At 42.0% G+C, this 16,350-nt stretch overlaps 2 protein-coding genes across 3 annotated transcripts in view; one reads left to right on the top strand and one right to left on the bottom strand.

Moving 5' to 3' along the window:
• LOC311044398 (H-2 class II histocompatibility antigen, E-S beta chain-like) overlaps window positions 1-16,350 on the top strand; it is a 162,246-nt gene that overhangs the window by 118,914 nt on the left and 26,982 nt on the right. The gene's annotated exons all lie outside the window — the stretch shown is intronic.
• LOC311044393 (uncharacterized protein) overlaps window positions 1-16,350 on the bottom strand; it is a 27,140-nt gene extending 10,790 nt beyond the window's left edge. Inside the window, exons 1-9 of one of the 2 annotated variants that reach the window (XM_084055931.1) lie at window positions 16,248-16,350; window positions 13,734-14,010; window positions 13,053-13,219; window positions 10,791-11,085; window positions 9,200-9,574; window positions 7,923-8,254; window positions 6,262-6,479; window positions 4,909-5,008; window positions 2,799-3,130 (exon numbers count right to left, since the gene is read on the bottom strand). In XM_084055931.1, the coding sequence (XP_083912057.1) occupies window positions 2,801-3,130; window positions 4,909-5,008; window positions 6,262-6,479; window positions 7,923-8,254; window positions 9,200-9,574; window positions 10,791-11,085; window positions 13,053-13,219; window positions 13,734-14,001 (2,085 nt within the window). In that variant the 5' untranslated portion in view covers window positions 14,002-14,010; window positions 16,248-16,350 and the 3' untranslated portion in view covers window positions 2,799-2,800. Of the gene's footprint in view, window positions 1-2,791; window positions 3,131-4,908; window positions 5,009-6,261; window positions 6,480-7,922; window positions 8,255-9,199; window positions 9,575-10,790; window positions 11,086-13,052; window positions 13,220-13,733; window positions 14,011-16,247 lie in introns of both variants that reach the window. The other variant, XM_084055932.1, reaches the window with a different exon arrangement.

Below are 16,350 nucleotides of genomic sequence, written 5' to 3'. Positions count from 1 at the left end.
CATGTGAGTTCTCTACTCTGACAGAGAGGATGTGTGACATGGCATCAGTGGAAACAATGCTATTCATCATGACCTGCTTTCTGCTGCTAAATTTGGGTCCCATGCCCACTGGGGCGGCTGAGTATCTGCTAACACACAGAGAGAGACGAGAGAGAGAGTATCTGCTAACGCACAGAGAGAGAGAGAGAGAGAGTATCTGCTAACGCACACACAGAGAGAGAGAGAGAGAGAGTATCTGCTAACACACAGAGAGAGAGAGAGAGAGAGAGTATCTGCTAACGCACACACAGAGAGAGAGAGGGTGACACTGTGAAAATGATGCAAAACAGTGGTTCTCAACCAGTGGTCCGGGGACCACCAGTGGTCCTTCAGGGGGTACCAGGGGGTCCCCAGCTAAATGTGTTAATAGCATCTCAATATTTTTAACCACTTTAACCTTTTATACTTAGGCTATTCAAAATCGTGAAAATTATTTTGTGCAAATCTTTGAATATATATATTTTTAAAGCAAACATTTGTAACTCAATTCTTTGCTTCGGGGGGTCCCTGGAACAAAATATTTTGAGATGGTTGGTCCACGGCCAATTATATATCATTGTGGGGGTCCTTGACATGAAAAAGTTTGAGAACCACTGATATAAAGGACTTACTGGTAGTATCTAGAGGTAACACACACACACACACACACACACACACACACACACACTTTACAGTACAGTACTTGCGTAAATGTACTTAGTTACTTTACACCACTGCATCCAATCACTATGAAGAATGTGTGGGAGGTACTGTAGCATCAACTAAATCCAGAGAAAATGCAGTACATGATGATAGATGATTGTTGCTCCAAAAAAGTAACTTTATTAAAAATACTGCATTATGCATCACAGGTATGTATGTATGATGTATTTTAATGTGTTGTATGATTATGGTTGTGTTTATATATGACTAATACCTTTACAGGTCTTTATTGTAAAAGAGATTTATGATCTCAGAGAGACTTCTTGGTCAAATGAAAGGTCAATCATAATGGAAACAATGGATGTAAACAATAACACGTTGGCTCAGAAACCATCTGATTGGAACCATAACCATTCATAATGTTTCTCTGGCCATTACAAATGGGGCGGTAGAAATAGGCAATAAAGGACTACTTCACCCCCTAAATTATTTTTTCTTCTCATTCCTAAATGTATTATCCAAAAATGAATAGTGGTCCCAGCTTAAAGCAGCACTATGTAGTGTGGGGTACCAGTGGCCACTTTGGACACAAATAACATGGCAGCCATCGTCTTTGACTTCATTACCCAAGAGCCTCTGCAAGCATGTTCCGGCGAGGACGCGCTGTGATTGGCCAGTCTTCGCTTTGACTGGCAGTTCTGCCTTGCGGCCTTGGCAAATGCCAGGATGAAACTCATTGGCCCTCATTTATCAACGCGGTGCAGACCAAATAATGGGCGTACGGCGAGATCACCGCAACTTTCGGCATTTATCAATATATCCTGACGTTGCCTTCAGCGTACCTCCCGTTCAGATCTCACGTCTGCTCGGGAGCAGTTGTTGGCTTTGGCTGCAGCATTGTCTCACCGTCTGACAGGCATGTGGACACATGTATCCACTCCTATCTATCTATCTATCTATCTATCTATCTATCTATCTATCTATCTATATATATATATATATATATATATATATATATATATATATATATATATATATATTATAAACTCATTTAAACAAACTGCTTTAACAGTCAATTCGGTTAAGCTTGCAGATCAGGCTGCATTGGCTATTTGAAAACAGCAGATCTACAAGCTCACAACGGGTCGCATCGCGAGGTTATTGTGAGCTTGTAGATGCTATTTTCAAAGTATACGAGCGCTTATGCGAGAGCATTTTCGGGATGTCGGGACTGGCACGGCCGCGCAGCTGTAATCTTGACAGCGAGGTCTCGAAACGTACAGTCAGTAGCGTGTCCTATATGGAGTTATACAACCTGGGCTGGGTTGAGGATATAAACCCGACCCTCCAAACCTTTGACCAGCGCAGGTTATTCTTCATGCTGTGGGCCACCGCGGGAGATCGGACATTTAACCCTCTAAACACACACCAGCCTTCATCCATTAATGTTTATAATTCATTCATCAATGATCACTCCATAAACGTTCAGATTATTGACTGCCTTGCCTGCCATCTCTCATTTAACGTGGCGTCACAGCAGCCCGTGTAGCAGATCTACAAGCTCACAGCGCATTACATTGTAGATCAGCTTAGGTCCGCTATTTCGGAACGTTTTTTTCAAAACAATTTGAAAGTATAAAATGTTGGCTGAAGTGCACTAAAACCAGGGAAAGTAAAACCCTTTACGCCATATTAGGATTTCCAAAATCCCATAAATCTATTCTCATATTGCGATATCAATATTAACGTGGATATCGTCTCTGTCGGGTGGAAACCTCATATATGTCCAAAACTGTTACTTTTCAGGATTCAAATTCAAAAATAGCTGATCTACAAGCTCAAAACGTGTCGCTTCGCGCCACGTTTTGAGCTTGTAGATCAGCTATTTTTGATACTTTTGTGTGACTTTTGTATAGCCTCCAACGCTGTGAGAGTTGCTTTGGAGTTTATAAATGACCCCCTGTAATATGTTCAAGTGAGGCATTAGGAATTTCGGGGAAAAAAAACTCAAAAAGTTAGAATAAGGAGATAAAGAGGTTCCTGACCGACAGCATCGATATCCATTCATCACCCAGTCCTGTACCAGCAGCACTGAAACCCACCAACCCACCACTCACTACTATCTCCACAGGACGGTGAGAGTTTCTCTGTGAAAGCCGGACATGGACGCCTGGTGGACCTTCCAGCAGCAGGTCAGGTCCAGGTGTCTGAGCCGCCGGCATCCGTCCAGCAGAGCTCTGACCACGGCCGGGGTCACGTCGGTGCGGGACACACACAGCTGCTGGAGACGTCCCAACGGCCGCGGTGAGGACGACGTCGGGGCTGCTGGGTGAGGGTCCGACCACGGACCACCGGCAGCCCCCTCCCCCATGTGGGGGTGACGGAGTGGGGTCAGGAGGACGTGACGGAGGACAGAGTTCAACGGGCAGGGCAGGGCCACTAAGGAGACCTATAGAACAACATGGAAAGAAGCACAGTGGTGGAAAAAGTACTGACATGTTTTACTTCAGTAAAATATCAATACGGCAATGTAGAAATACTCTGTTAGGGCACGGTCCCACCGCACTTTTATTTTACCTGCGGTGGGACTGTGCCCTTACAAGTAAAAGTCCGGAATTCAAAATGTACTTGAGTAAAAGTACAAAAGTACTGGTATCAAATTGTACTTAAACTACAAAAGTAGAAAGTACCGTACTCATTAAGTTTTCAACTGTATAAAATGTATAAAAATCTTTTGAAAATAGCAGATCTACAAGCTCACAATGCGTTGCATCGCAACACATTGTGAGCTTGTAGATCGGCATTAGGACATTAGGCATTAGGACATTTCTGAGACCATCCATGTTTATGGAATATGCTTCTATATATTCTATTGCTAGTTTGATCACTTCAAATACTCTTTCATCTTAAAATAACTAATAACTGAAAATAGAAGTTATTTTCGGTGCGCGGCATGCTTTCATAGAATACATGGTGTCTTCCAAATGACTGAAATCCGTCATGGCGACGGAGAACTTTAATCCATGTTGACACATGGAATAAAGCTAAAAATAAAATATCATCATGACTGAATTTGTTTTCTCAGTGCGAGTCCTAATCTGTGAAACAGCGTGAAAGGAGCGCGCTGTGAGCTTGTGGAACAGTGTTAATAAATGTTATATATCTTAGACCAGCGAATCTCTGGTCTCTTAACCTTCTCATGGGTATAGCTGCAATAGCTGAGTCATTTCACTGTATTGTGGTTTTGTTTTTTTCTGAGGCCTGAGTTGTTTGTGATGTGGGTTGCAAATTTTGTGTAATTCCAAGGGGGTTAATGTAACAGTGTTAATAAGTGTTATATAAGTATACAAAATGTGCTTCTACCTGACTTAATTCTCCATGGTTCATGTGTATAAGAATACATAGTGCATTAGTGGTCACAGCTCCTTTAACCCATTAAGAACTGGAACGCATCTTTGTCACTTTTTGATTTGAGCTAAAAAGCATTATTTTACACTTTGGCTATTCCAAAAATTTGAAAATGTGCACAAATCTTTGAATATATATTGTTTTAAATCGATTTTTAACTAAAATCTTTGCTTCTGGGGGTCCCTGGAACAACACATTTTGAGATGGAGGTCGGCGGCCATATACATATCATTTTGGGGGTCTGTGACATGAAAAAGTTTGAGCACCACTGATATAGAAACATATGTTTTTTTCAGAAAACTGTTGGAATTTAGAAGACTTAATCGGATAAGTCCACTCCTTCGGTCCCCCGTATAAATGTCCTGCCCCACCTCCACATCTTCCTTGTGTATTATTTCCGTGTTGGAACGAGGTGGGGGTCTTTTGTTGTCTCCTCTGTATAACACAATGGGAATCGTAGCTTGCAAACGATTTATACAGTGTTTGTTTGGCTTCGTTTAGAGAGGAGTTCTTGCATTACAAACCGAACTAACCTGGAGACGTGTTGTGTGTTATTTCTTGTCAGAATAAATGGAGATTGTCTCCAAAGACAGTTCTGGGTCCGTCTAATCTATTCAACACAACGCAGAGATAAAGACTACACCGGTTACACTTGTACATCTGCTGTTTTTGAATAGACGACATATAAATGGATAAAGTGGTTAAAATGATTGTGATGCTATATATTAAAACTTTTTTTTTTGGGGGGGGACACATGTAATATCCTCACGCCATACTAGTGGGCCCCGGCCCACATGTTGCACTCAATTCCATCCTAACCTTCTCCAGCTGGGGAGAACCGGACAGGAGGCACTTGATCGCCCTCTGCAGGGACCTCCAGTACATGACAGGCTTCATGACGCTGTGTTCATAGGAGAAGCTGTGGACACACACACACACACACACACACACACACGCAGGAAGAAAATATGACATTATTCCTTCACTCGACTGCAGTAGTTCTACACACATCAGATTTACAGGCATCATGGCTGCAGAGCATATTCCATGTTGGAAGATCACAAGAAATCTCTGAGCTTTCTCCTTATAGCCTTATAGCCTAATCAATGATATCTGGTAGAAGCAGTGGTTGGACTATGCATGCTCCTCATGGTACCACAACACCACTAAGGCCTTAAAAACTAGGCTCCAGACATCCCAAAACAAACTAGAAAGTCTACTTTCTTGGCCTTAAACATACGACTCATCTAACCCCTGCTCACTTTGCTAGGGTTGGATGGCTCAGGGTTGAGGACAGAGTACAGCAACTTGCAATGGGCCTGGTCTACAACATTAAGATACCCCATGTACCTGTCAAAGTACTTCAAAAACGTAAATGAAGTCTGCAATCACAACACCAGAGGCAGCTCCACTGATCACGTCTAACCCAGATTTGGCACAAAGAAGGGATTGAACTTGTTCGTGTTGCTATGCAACAAAAATGTGGAATGCCCTACCAAAAGTAGTAAAGGAGTGCAAAACCCTACTCTCCTTCAAAACTGCCCTTAAAAAATACCTTCAGGAGGCTGCAATTCCAAACTGGCCCCTGTAAAAGTCATAACCTACAACCCCCCCGTCCCCCCTCGAACTGTTTACTGTATTTCTTTTTTTTTGTTTTTCTTACCTTTAAAATGTTCATGATGTTCTGTATAGTAGTGTATATCTGTCTGTCTTTTATTGTCTCTATGAATTGAGTATGTGAGGACCCCATTTGAAACAAGCCAGTGCGGCTTTCCTGGGAGATCCATCTTAGCTGACCTTGTATTGTAAACTGTACTTCCATGTGCTTTTTCTCTGCAACCTTCTGAATAAAGTATTCAATCAATCAATGGTTTCCAAACTTTTTTCAGTTTAAATCTGTAAAGTGGTAAAAAGTGATCTTGAAGCCATTCGGATCTTGTACGACGAAATGGACCTTGAAAGACGATAGGGACTGGGTCACCTCTGTGTGTGATGGATTCCTTCTTCAAAGAGGTGAAAACATGACTTTAATTTGATTGTCTCTTATTGTAATCTGCTACTGTACAGTGTTACAATTATACACAATACAAATGTAACCAATTAGATGCTCCTAGTTTTATTGTACATTTGTCTAGAGAGCATTTAAAGAGTGAAGAGAGAACACAGACATACTTAAGTGTGAGAGAGCGGAGATGCAGCAGACGGGGCAGATCCCCTTCATCATCCTCCCTCGGATCCAGGGCCTCCTGCCCTTCCTCCCCCTCCTCCTCCTCCTCCTCCGCTTCCTCCATCTGAAAGGGGGAGGGCTCTGCGCTGATGGACAGCTCCCTGAGTCTGGGACACGCCCCCAGGAGCTCCAGCAGAGGAGTCTGAGGGCCCGTCTTCACCCCCTCCACGGAGGATGAAACAATTCAGTTTGATTGATTGATTAATTCATTCATTGTCGGACCAACTGTCATTTTTTAGGCATTGAAACATTGGAAAATATAACTCAAAATCACATTTGTGTTTGCCTAATTAGGCTAAACAAAAATGTGCACAGGGCAGATATGACAAATAACTGACTGACAATGTACTGTACTAATAATGTACTATGGCTAAAACAGGCCATGCATTTAATAATTTTGGACTTTCAAAAATAGCAGAAATAGCTGCTCTGCAAGCTATTTCTGCTAGGGATGCTAGGGCTGTCACGATTACAAATTTAAGTTGACGATTAATTGTCACTCAAATAATTGCGATTAATGATTAAATTGTGTGTTTTACATTGAACATTATGAATAAAAAATGTCTTTCTGTTTGCCTTCTAGGCCTCGTAATTAAAAATTGCACAGGGCAGATATGCCAAATAACTTATATAAAGAATTTATTTATACAGAAATAGCTGATCTACAAGCTTACAACGCGTCACTTTGTGACGCGTTGTAAGCTTGTAAGCTTGTCACTTTGTGACGCGTTGTAAGCTTGTAGATCAGCTATTTCTGCTAGTTTTAATATTTGAAAATGTTGAAAAAAAAATCAACATGGAAACAATTATAATGATTATGCCAAATTATTATCTCACCCATCACTGTATTTTATATGATAAAGTGGGTTGGCCATCTCTCGCAGTTCGTAGAGAGCAACATTGTATTTTATTTATTTATAAGGCCTTGTGTGGTAAACGTCCTTTATACCTAACCTCGCTTTTGGAACCAAAGGTTACTGGTCACTCAACACGTTCACAAACACACATTAGATATACCAGTCCACGTAAGAGCAGTGAACAAGGAAAAACTGCATTCATGTATTATGCTCCACACAAATGGAACAAACTTCAGGACTCTCTGAAACTGGTGCGATTGGTCTCAATAGAGACATTCAGGGTGCTTCTTGACACACTACATAGTGACTGTACCCGTTTCATGTAACACTGTTTATCTTGCATCTGATTTTAAATCTCTGTGTTGTTATCCATGTCCTCACTGTATTGTCTGATTCACCGCCTTTTGCGATTATTTTAATGTGGTTTTATGCTTCTGCTTTTCTTTTTTGCTTTATTGTCAAAGTTGTGACATTGTAATGCGATTCAAATGTTTGTTATCAGAAAAAGAGAGCTTGCTCTCAATGGGTTTCCCTGAATAAATAAAGGAAAAAGAAAGAAAGAAAAAATAGTTGTGATTATCTCAAATAATTGCGATTATACGATGATGTAATAATTGTGACAGGCCTAGCGCATGCAGCAAGTTGTGAGCTTGTAGATCAGCGATTTCCACTACTTCTCAACACACCATATGAATGTATACAGCTGAAGGGATGGCGATTACTGGCGATCGGGGTGGCTGCCTACCTACCTCCAGGGTGAGAGAGCTCAGGTGGGAGGCCACTAGGTGCACGGACGGGAGGAGGTGGGACAGGGCGTGAGGGTATCTCACGGCGAGACTCCTCAGCTGACCGGACCCCCAGCGCTGGAGACCCAGGGCCAGCATGCGGACCTGGAGGCCGTCCAGGTCGGCCGGCAGGCTGTTGTCCTCGTTGCCGTCGTAGTCCAGCGTCACGGAGCAGACGTCCGGGCACAGCCGGCCCACGGCCTCCAGGGAGGAGAAGGACAAGCCCTGGATCTCCCTCAGACGCAGGGTGAAACTCTCCTCCTTCTTCTTGTTGTCCGGCGGATTCAGAGCATAGACTGTAAAAAAAGAATGGACAAAGTTACGCCTATAGCGTCATCATATCCTATGCCCTATGCACACGGAAATGAATGAATGCTATTGGTTGTGTAGCTTGTCGATCAAATCATCACAAGGTTGCCACGCCCCTCCTAGAGCATACCGTACTTTATCATAAATTTTAAAATAAATGGGACCAAATAGCCAATCTATAAGCTCACAAGCTCATGAGCTTGTAGATCTGCTATTTTCAAAAGATTTTTATACATTTGAAAACTTGTGAAATGGGACATTCTGCTCAATAAGTACTTTCTACTTTAGGTACTTTAAGTACATTATGATACCAATACTTTTATACTTGTACTCAAGTAAATTTTGAATGTCGGACTTTTACTTGTAACTGAGTATTTCTACATTGCAGTACCAATACTTTTACTTAACTCCTTGGGTGACAAAACCGTGAATCTCCGGTTTTGCAAAGACGCACGTTGAGTGCCATAACCTCCGTGATTCTCCGTGATTCTATTTTCCTCCCCACAAGGGACGGGCTAGGGCAACTTTGGAATCACCCACGGTGCCTCTTAAATGGAAGGGACAGATGGATCACTGTGCCAAAAAAAAACTCCCTTCCATCCGCTCCCATTCTATCTCCTTGATAAAAAACCTCCAGATCTCCTTAACTTTTTACAGTGGTGAAAACAAGCCATTTTCGATGCGCGATCGATCACTCTGCAATGGCGACTCGCGTGAGAGATGTTATTGTTCCAGGCGTTAGCCAGGACCATCCATCGTCGTACACGCATCCATTGTTTACACCCGGGTGCTCGTCCTCGATTCTACAGCTCTAAACAGCGCAGCTTAAACGGTGAGATCGCTGGCACTAGATGTACCCTGTTTTAATAAACCTCTGGCACCAAATGAGTCAAGTAAAAGATGTCAGTACTTTTTCCACCACTGAGACTTACTTGGTCCTTCATCCTCACTCTCGCTCTCACTCTCGCTCACGACCCACGGCGGGGCCCTCTCGTCTCCTTCGTCTCCTTCCTCCCCCTCCTCCCCCTCGGTCCTCTCCTGCCTCCTCCTCTCCCTCCACACCTCCTCCAGACAGGGCAGCTCCTCCCTGGCCGTCAGGCCGTCGGCCCGGCCAAACTCTCTGCTGTGTATGAGGCAGCAGGCCCGGGCCAGCCCCTCCATGGCTGCCCTCTGCAGGCCGGGCAGCGCCAGCAGGAGGTAGGCCGTAGCGGACTCCGGGTCGCCCTCCTCCTCCCCGAAACCAATGTCCAGAGCCAGGAGGCTGCAGAGAGGTAGCGGAGGACAGGAGGAGGTGGAGGAGGAGGAGGCTGTGGAGCAGGGAGAAGACATTAAGTGATGATAAGGCAGGGTTATTATAGTAAACCAAAACTAACTAAATAGAATTGAAAAAATGTTAGTTACAACTAGGCTTTACAAAACTTTTTTAAAAATATATATATATATATATACATATAAGAAACTGAAAAGGTATTTGCTTACAAACTAACTGAAACTATTGACAAATAAGTCAATATTCAATGCATAAGCGTTCGATTGATTGATTGATTGATTGAATACTTTATTTAGAAAGACATGGTAAAAGTACATGGAAGTACAATTCACAATACAAGGTCCTCTAAACTGGATCGCTCATAAAAGCACTTGGCTTATTTAAAATGAGATCCCTGTGCACTCAAATCATGACATTTAACTCAATTCCTGCCAATCACGCATAAATGCGATCTATTAAATAGCGCACTTGGCCGCCAAGATCGCATAAATGCGTTCTATTGAAAAATTAAAAAAATTGTAAAAAAATTGGGGGATTTTTTTTTTTTTTTTTTTTTTTTTTCAATTTGACCCAAAGACCAATGAGATATGATTTTTCGAAGATTTAGACTCCCATCCACTTCCTTGTTAACTCAAAACTTAAACATTCTGTATCTCGGCTCCTGAGTACTTTTTGAATTTCAATGAAAAATCTCTGGCAGACAACAGCAAAAAATCTGAAATAACTCTGGCAGGTGAAGTGTTAAGAAGACATGCAAATATACACTACTATGCAGAACGTAATACAATCAGCTTACAGGTTACTGGTATGAAAAACAAGAATTAATTAAGAATTCATTAATATCTTGAATGGATATGAAATTGTATCTTCCAATATTGTCTGTTGCTTGTAGATCAGCTAATTTCCCTATTTCTGTTGAATTTAAGCCCCTGAGCTACCCCATATTACAATAAAAAACTAAAACTAACACTAAAACGAAGGGAAAAAAATCAAAAACCAAAAGACTAAACTAAATGAGCAAACCTGATTTAACCCATTTTTTTTCGACGTAACTACGGTATTTGTAACTACGGTATACCTTTCAGGACGGGAAACCCTTTTTGGGTTCTTGTTGCTATGTACAGTAAATACTGTAGCAACATACATTTGTCATTTTGGAATAAATGTTTTTCAGAAAACTTAGGTCAGGATTTAGAAGGTGTTTTTAGAATCTAAATGGGTTTATAATAACCTAAATAAACTATAATAATCACCTTGATGAGAGGTAGAGGCGGGACCAGCAGAGCTACTGGAGGAGGAGGAGGAAGGGGAAGAAACCTTGGCCGTTCCTCCCAGAGGGAGCAGCGCGGCGGGGGAGAGGAGGTGACAGCGGGACACGTCCAGGTGGCGCAGCGCGCGGCAGTGACGGACCAGCGTACAGATCACCCGGCGGTCGCAGGGCGTCCCGGCCAGCAGGACGGAACGGAGGCCGGGCAGACAGCTCAGCATGGCACACTGAGCCTGGGCGGGCAGCTGCTGAGCTCCAGACAGGTCTAGAGAGGACAACACCTGACAGAGAAAGACAGAGACACAGAGATAATAATACGATTGCGAATTAAGTTTGTGCGGTACTCGGTTTATCCGTTTAATTAATTTAAACGTGTCCAGCAGCCGCATTATCTGGTCTGAAATGACAGCTGTTAAATCAATGCAATCAGAGACAGCCATTACAGTCTATCGCCACCAGATGGCTCCTTTCCCCAATACCACACTCTAAAACAAGGCTACTCAACTTAAGATGGCTCAGGGGCCACGCAGCAAAATACCAAAAGTCCAAGGGGCCGCAAGCTAAAAAAAATGGGGGTCAAACCCCCCAAAATACCCGAAATGCATAGAAAACTTAGAATTATACCTGTAACAATTGACGCACCTGTATGTATGTCTATCTGTTTGTTTTGGAAACAATTTTTAGCAACCCATATATTTGAACGGAAATGTGGTTTGGTTTGACCATGAGGGGCCGCAGAGACGCTGCGTTGGAGCCGCGGGTTGAGTAGCGCTGCTCTAAAATGAACGCATAATCATCCATTTAAGGACCCGTTAATACCGACCCTTTTTAACAAAGCAATGTTACGTTTTCCAGCCAACATTTGACGAAATGACCATTCAGACAGGCTGCTATAGCTAAAAGGATAAAATAAAAGAAGTTAGTTTCCTTTTCAGTGTGTTTAAAGAAACGAACAGATCATTATAGGGAGAAACAACGGCACTTTATTTGACTGACTCCAGGCGCTGATGCCTCGGCCTACGACAGAAAATTGTAAACAAAACATTGTTATTGCCACGTAGGCTATGGTAGGCATAATGTAATGTTTTACCTACAAGAATAAACATTCCACAATACCAAGAAACAAGCCCCTAGGGCTTTTTGTGTTATTCTTTTTAAACCCTTTAAGACTGGGAACGCATCTGTGTGTCATTTTTAGATTTCTTTGGGCTATTAAAAAATAGCAGAAATACAAGCTCATAGTGCGGCACCGAGTGCCGTACTATGAGCTTGTAGATCTGCTATTTTTGAAAAATCTTGAACATTTGTGCAAATATTTGAATTGTTTTTTTTTAAGCGGACATTTGTAACTCAAATCTTTGCTTCTGGGGGTCCCTGGAACTAAATATTTCATGTTTGCTTTAAAAAATATATATTACTAGATTTTTAAGATTTTTCAAGATTTTTCAAAAATAGCAGATCTACAAGCTCATAGCACTCGTGCCGCACTATGAGCTTGTAGATCTGCTATTATTTAATAGCCAAAGACATCTAAAAATGACACACAGATGCGTTCCCAGTCTTAATGGGTTAACAATCGTTGTAAACCGTACCTCCGTACAATCTGCAAACTGTAAAGTTTTAACAGTTTGCCACTTTACCACGGCGCCACCCGAGCAGTGTTGATTTTGACAGCAGATTTTGATTTAGTTTTAGTCATAGTCCTTTGAATAAACTTCCATTTAGTTTTAGTCATATTTTAGTCAGAAATCTTATAGTTTTTGTCTAGTTTTAGTCGACTAAATCTACAGTTTATTTAGTCGACAAAAAAATATTTTGTCGTTGCCTTGATGGCGTCGTAATGGCTGATTTTACACTCGGTTGCATGCTGAAAATAGCATATCTACAAGCTCACAACGCGTCGCAACGCGGTGTGAGCGTGTAGATCTGCTATTTTCAGAGCGCAACACCCGAGCGCAACCAAGCATAAAATGACTTGTCTTTGAGTTCTGATAGATCTCTTCTCCACAAGTCCCTCACTAACATTTTAGTCTAGTTTTTATTTGTTGACAAAATTGTCTTAATATATTTAGTCATAGTTTTAGTCATCATAGCTTAAGTTTTTATTTAATTGTTATTTAGTTTTTATTTAGTTTTCGTCAGTGAAAAAAGGTAGTCGACGAACATGTTTCGTCATAGTTTTGGTCGACAAAATCAACACCGCATCCGAGCGCTTAAATAACTTTATTATAATTTGAAGGAGACCGACCTGGCAGCGAGCGGCTATGACGCTGCAGACCCCCGGGTTGACCAGGCCCGGGCAGCCTGCCAGGGACAGGCTGTGGAGCTGTGGCACCAACAGGAGGTGAAGAGCTGCTCTGGACAACTGCTTCCTGGAGCTCAACACCTGAGTCAACTCCTCCACCAGAGGACCAGCTGAGAGGATGGGAGGGAGAGAGGGGGAGAGGGTGAGAGAAAGAGCGGGGAGAGGGGAGAGAGAGAGGGTGAGAGAGGGGGAGAGAAAGAGAAGGGGAAAGGTGGAAGGGGAGAGAGATGGGGAGAGAGGTCACAACATCTCAAACGTTTTAATTTAATGTCAAGGACCCCCAGTATGATTGATATATGCATAAGGCCACGGAACCCCATTTATTTGATTTGATACAACTTTCTTTTATCTCTGGTAAGCCCAATCTACACGATACAATCCTCAGTGTTATTTAACTCAGAGAGTGCACAAATGGACCCCTACGGGTCCATTCGGTTCCATTTATACTCTCTGAGTTACAGACCGGTATATGGATCCTTTTGGAACCTTTTGGAACCCCCGGACCCCCACGTTGACAACCAGTGGGTTACACTTACAATGTCACTAAGTGTTTTTTTTAATACAGAGAAATCAAATGTTAAATAAACGTAATAAACACCATAAGAGGCGTCCAGACAGACTCACGCAGGACGTTGAAAGGCCCCATGATGTGTCTGAACCAGAACTTGTCCAGGTAGTTGTCGGCGTAGTCTTTGACCCACACCCTGTCCATGTTGTGGGCCAGGCTCAGCAGACACAGCTGGGTCAGTGGGCTCACACAGCTGCTCTTCATCTTGCTCTTCTTCTTCTGCTGGCCTCCTCCTCCTCCTCCTCCTCCTCCTCCTCCTCCTCCTCCAGGACAGCCTTCTTCTTCTTCTTTCCCTGAGGTTCTGTGGCCGCGGAACAAAGGCATGATGCAGCTCTGATGAGGAAAGAGAAAAAAGGACAAAATGAGCGTTTAAAAAAAGAAATCTATTCTATTTAACCCTTTAAGACTGGGAAGGCATCTGTGTCATTTTAAGATTTCTTTGGCTATTCAAAAATAGTGAAAATTTGTGCAAATCTTTGAATATATATATTTTTAAAGCAAACATTTTTAACTCTGTTACAACTTCTGGGGGTCCCTGGAACAAAATATTTTGAGATGGGGGTCCACGGCCACATAGATTTTTAAATGATTTTTGAGTTACAAGCGTTCGCTTTAAAAATATATATATTCAAAGATTTTGCACACATTTTCACGTTTTTATTTCCAAAAATAGCAGGTAGATCTGCTATTTTTATATAGCCAAAGAAATCTTAAAATGACACAGATGTGTTCCCGGTCTTAAAGGGTTAACCCATTCAGACTGGGAACGCATCGCAGTCATTTTAAGATTTCTTTGGCTATTCAAAAAAATTGCAGATCTACAAGCTAGATCTGCTTTTTTTTATTATTGTGAAACTTGCAAATCTGCAAAACTGCAAATCTTTAGTTTGAATGTATGTTTATTTTTTAAAGCGAACATTTGTAACTCAAATCTTTGCTTCTGGAGATTCTACACATGTCTTCTAAATCCTAACAGGTTTCTGAAAAAACGTATGTTTCTATATCAGTGGTTCTCAAACTTTTTCATGTCAAGGACCCCCAAAATCATATGAATTTGTCCACCGACTCCCCCCATCTCAAAATATGTTGTTCCAGGGACCCCTAAAAGCAAAGATTTGAATTACAAATGTTTGCTTTGAAAATATATATATTCAAAGATTTGAATATATATAGCGTGGCACTCAGTGCCGCGCTATGAGCTTGTATATCTGCTATTTTTGAATAGCCAAAGAAGTCTAAAATGACACATCTGTGTACGTACAATAGTGCAATTATGAACAATGAACACAGCAATTTGGTGCCACGGTGGCACAGTCTCAAACAGGTCCATTTGACATATAGAGAGTCCAACATTATTTACCCATAGATGGGTCAGAGACAGGAAAACAAGGGCAGAGAGAGAAGAGAGACAGGATGCCAGACAGGACGGGCGTCAGATTATAGATGGATGTATTGCAGCAAACATCAGAGTAACATCAAATACATCTATGATAATCTTGATTTGATCAAAGGCTACCTTGCTGTGCTGAGCCACCAGGCACCGCACTTTATACATGGTTTCATGCTCCAGTTTGAGTTTACCTGACTGACCCCCGCATTACATCAGCTGAACACCTGGGCCCTGTCTGTCTTCTAATTTTTTTCAGCAATATAAATATATATATTTTTCCTTTTCCACAAAATATTACAACATTACATTACAAACATAGCAGAAAACAAAATAGACAAGTACATTTAAACATTAAGACAATCACAAAATAACAAAAGGATAACACACAATGACATCAGCACTACTCCTCTCCAGATTCTTCCATTAAATGTGACAGATTATTGCTTTCCATGTACTGTATAAAACGACCCCACAGGCCCACACCTCCTGAAACAACTCTTAAGGATATAGTGATTTTCTCCAAAGGTAGACATAAAGACAGTTCCTGTCTGTCTTCTTGACAAAGTTCCTGACCATTGCTAATGTACAATTATGTACAAGTACAGATAAATCAAAGCATAATGCATTTTTGACCTGACCTAGATCAAAACACACATCCATCCCTCTCTCTCTCTCTCTCTCTCTCTCTCTCTCTCTCTCTCTCTCTCTCTCTCTCTCTCTCTCTCTCTCTCTCTCTCTCTCTTAGGAAATATAGTGAGTTAAACTAGTAGCTAAAGTGCTACACACACACACACACACACACACACACACACACACACACACACACACACACACACACACACACACACACACACACACACACACACACACACACACAGAAAGCGGGGTTCAGGCAGGGACCCCTAGCTCTGGTCCATGATATAGCTGGGGACCCCCTGTGGGTCTTTCAGGGGGTTCCCCTTCAAAATGAGGAACAGTGTAAACACTCCTCTTGTATGAGGCGGGGGTCCCTGGCACAAAATCACAACAAATACAATATTAAATGTGTCTGATGTTCTGGTCCTTGATAAGGAAGTGTCAAATCTATGTACTCTGATTTTTGCTGCAGTAGGCTACATGTATGAATATGATAGTAATAGTGTTGATGTAAGGATTGATTAACAGTATAAACACATCCTACCTAGTGTCAGGGTTGTTGTCCTCCTCTGACTGAAACATAACAACGTTAACCTTTGAACGCGTGCCAGCAGCAACACTCCTTACATCCAAGCTGTTCAGAGCTG

Source organism: Gymnoscopelus microlampas, assembly GCF_963454915.1.
Source record: "Gymnoscopelus microlampas genome assembly, chromosome: 4".
Lineage (NCBI taxonomy): Eukaryota > Metazoa > Chordata > Actinopteri > Myctophiformes > Myctophidae > Gymnoscopelus > Gymnoscopelus microlampas.
The sequence above is the reverse complement of the archived record's forward strand: the minus strand, read 5'-3'. Positions and strand labels throughout refer to the sequence as shown.